General features: G+C 27.8%; 1 protein-coding gene across 1 annotated transcript in view; it reads left to right on the forward strand.

Moving 5' to 3' along the window:
• Window positions 1-1,461, forward strand: part of Myo10A (Myosin 10A) — a 37,934-nt gene extending 36,473 nt beyond the window's left edge. Inside the window, exons 26-28 of the mRNA XM_035078608.1 lie at window positions 123-327; window positions 573-712; window positions 962-1,461. Coding sequence (XP_034934499.1) covers window positions 123-327; window positions 573-712; window positions 962-1,192 — 576 coding nt within the window. The 3' untranslated portion in view covers window positions 1,193-1,461. The remainder of the gene's footprint in view (window positions 1-122; window positions 328-572; window positions 713-961) is intronic.
• Window positions 1,462-2,087: the final 626 nt, after the last annotated feature.

Genomic DNA, 2,087 nt, shown 5'->3' on the forward strand with positions numbered 1-2,087 from the left:
ATTCTTTCTTAAATTTTTTTAAATCTTTGTTTCTTCCTTGTTTTGATTTCTTTTTTATTTGTAATGAAGCTGTCATGAGTCTAGAATATTTATACTGAGGTGTGATTAATTACTTTCCACAGTATGACATGGCACAAATTGCTGCACTTTTACATAGAGCAGCTGATATGACACATGATCCTTCGACGAAGGAAATTAAATATCTCCTGCCAAAGCCTGCACTCAGTCTACGAGATCCTAAGCCTCAGCAATGGGCAAATATGGTTCAACAGGCATGGAATAATATCCAACATAATAGTTCAGCAGTTTGCAAGGCTCAAGTGCTGGGTGATTATCAAATTTTTCTTTGACTTTAGTAATTAATTAAATAATCAATCATTAATATAGCTAAAAGAAGTTGTAACATCACAAAAAATAAGTCAATTTAATGAGCTAATCATTAATTATAAATGATAAATCTATATCAGTTTATGAAAATAGACAGAAGAGGTTTTTTCCTCGAAAATCTTTCGAAATAAATTGAGCAACCAATAATAAGTGATTGATGATTTTTATGGTTCTTTTTGTTACAGAAATACTTTCAAAGTGGCCACTATTCGGATCGAGTTTCTTCGCTGTTAAACGAGTGCCTGAGAATGCAAAAGAGAAAGGAGTTGATCATATTTTGGCACTCAATAGACATGGAGTCCACTTCATTGATTTGATGTCACATGTAAATAATTTTTTTCTATTATTTCATTGAATTATTTCATGATCTGATTTTTTACTGATTCATTAAGAGAACTTAAGAAACTGGCTTGTGAAAGAATTTTACTTTCAACCTAGAGTTAAATGAATTGCGTAAAAAAATCTTTAAACCCAAAGTTGAATGGAATGTTGTTACTTTAAATAGTTAACGAGTATCTTAAAGGTGTAATTAAAAGAAAAACAGTTCAATTAAAGAGTTTTTTTCTTTTTTCAGGAGACAATTTATCATTATCCTTACTCAGAAGTAATCTCCACTCGAAAAGTAAAATCCGAGGAAGGAGCTCTTTATTTGGACATGAAATGCGGTAACTTGATGCAGCAGAGAATTACTCGATTACAAACAGAGCAAGCACATGAAATCTCACGGTTAATCAGACAATATATCACCATGGAACAGCGAACGACAAATAATCAAACTTCGGGAATGTCCTATGGTTTAAGATAAGATATTCCAAAGAATTTCTATTTTTTTACTGGAATGATTTAAAATTTTTGAAGATTTTATCTATTTTAACATGATAAATCTTATAAATTGATCAATAATTAACATTATGCCTTGCAATTAGAAATTGTTGATACAGATGAATACAAACACAAGATGCACGATGAATTGTAATAATGTATGAATTGGAATGAAAAATGAATGCTCAAGTCAACGAATTAACGGATTTGTAAATATGAAATAAATATTAATTTTTAGAATGAATAAGAAAACATGAGAAAGAAGTTCTTAAATAATTAAATAATTGTTAAACTAACATTAAAATAATTTTTTAATTATTTTTGTAGAACAAAAAAATTATTAATAAGAAAATCACTCGCTGCCAAACTTTAGAAAGGCGCTACAATAGCTCAATAATTTTTGATTAATTTTAATTATGGCTATTATCATTATTACTATTAATTCTCATACCCGACAACTGTTTATTAAATGTTGGGGTATGATTATTATTGATTTAGACATATAATATGTTGATATAAGTCTAATGGCGATAAGATAAAAAAGCTAAGAAGCTTTAACACCGAGTCCATCAATAAGTCATAAACCGTTAAATGATAAAATAAATATTATAATTTTATGTATTATTTAAAGAGTAATCTCTTTATACTACATAATACTTCTTATAACACAAGCAATCGTTTCTCATAATCAAGTTGATTTTAAATGTTTTATTTATAAAGTGTATAAGAAATAAATTACACAATATAAAAATTATACATAATGGAGAAACGTGAACACTAATCAATTTAAGATGAAAAAGGTATTATGGATTTTTTTATCTTGAAGACTAACAAATTTTCTTTGTTATGATCACACATATGAACAAACAAGACTCAAA

Source organism: Chelonus insularis, unplaced genomic scaffold (genome assembly GCF_013357705.1).
Source record: "Chelonus insularis isolate UGA/USDA-ARS -01 unplaced genomic scaffold, ASM1335770v1 contig_164_pilon, whole genome shotgun sequence".
NCBI classification, from domain to species: domain Eukaryota; kingdom Metazoa; phylum Arthropoda; class Insecta; order Hymenoptera; family Braconidae; genus Chelonus; species Chelonus insularis.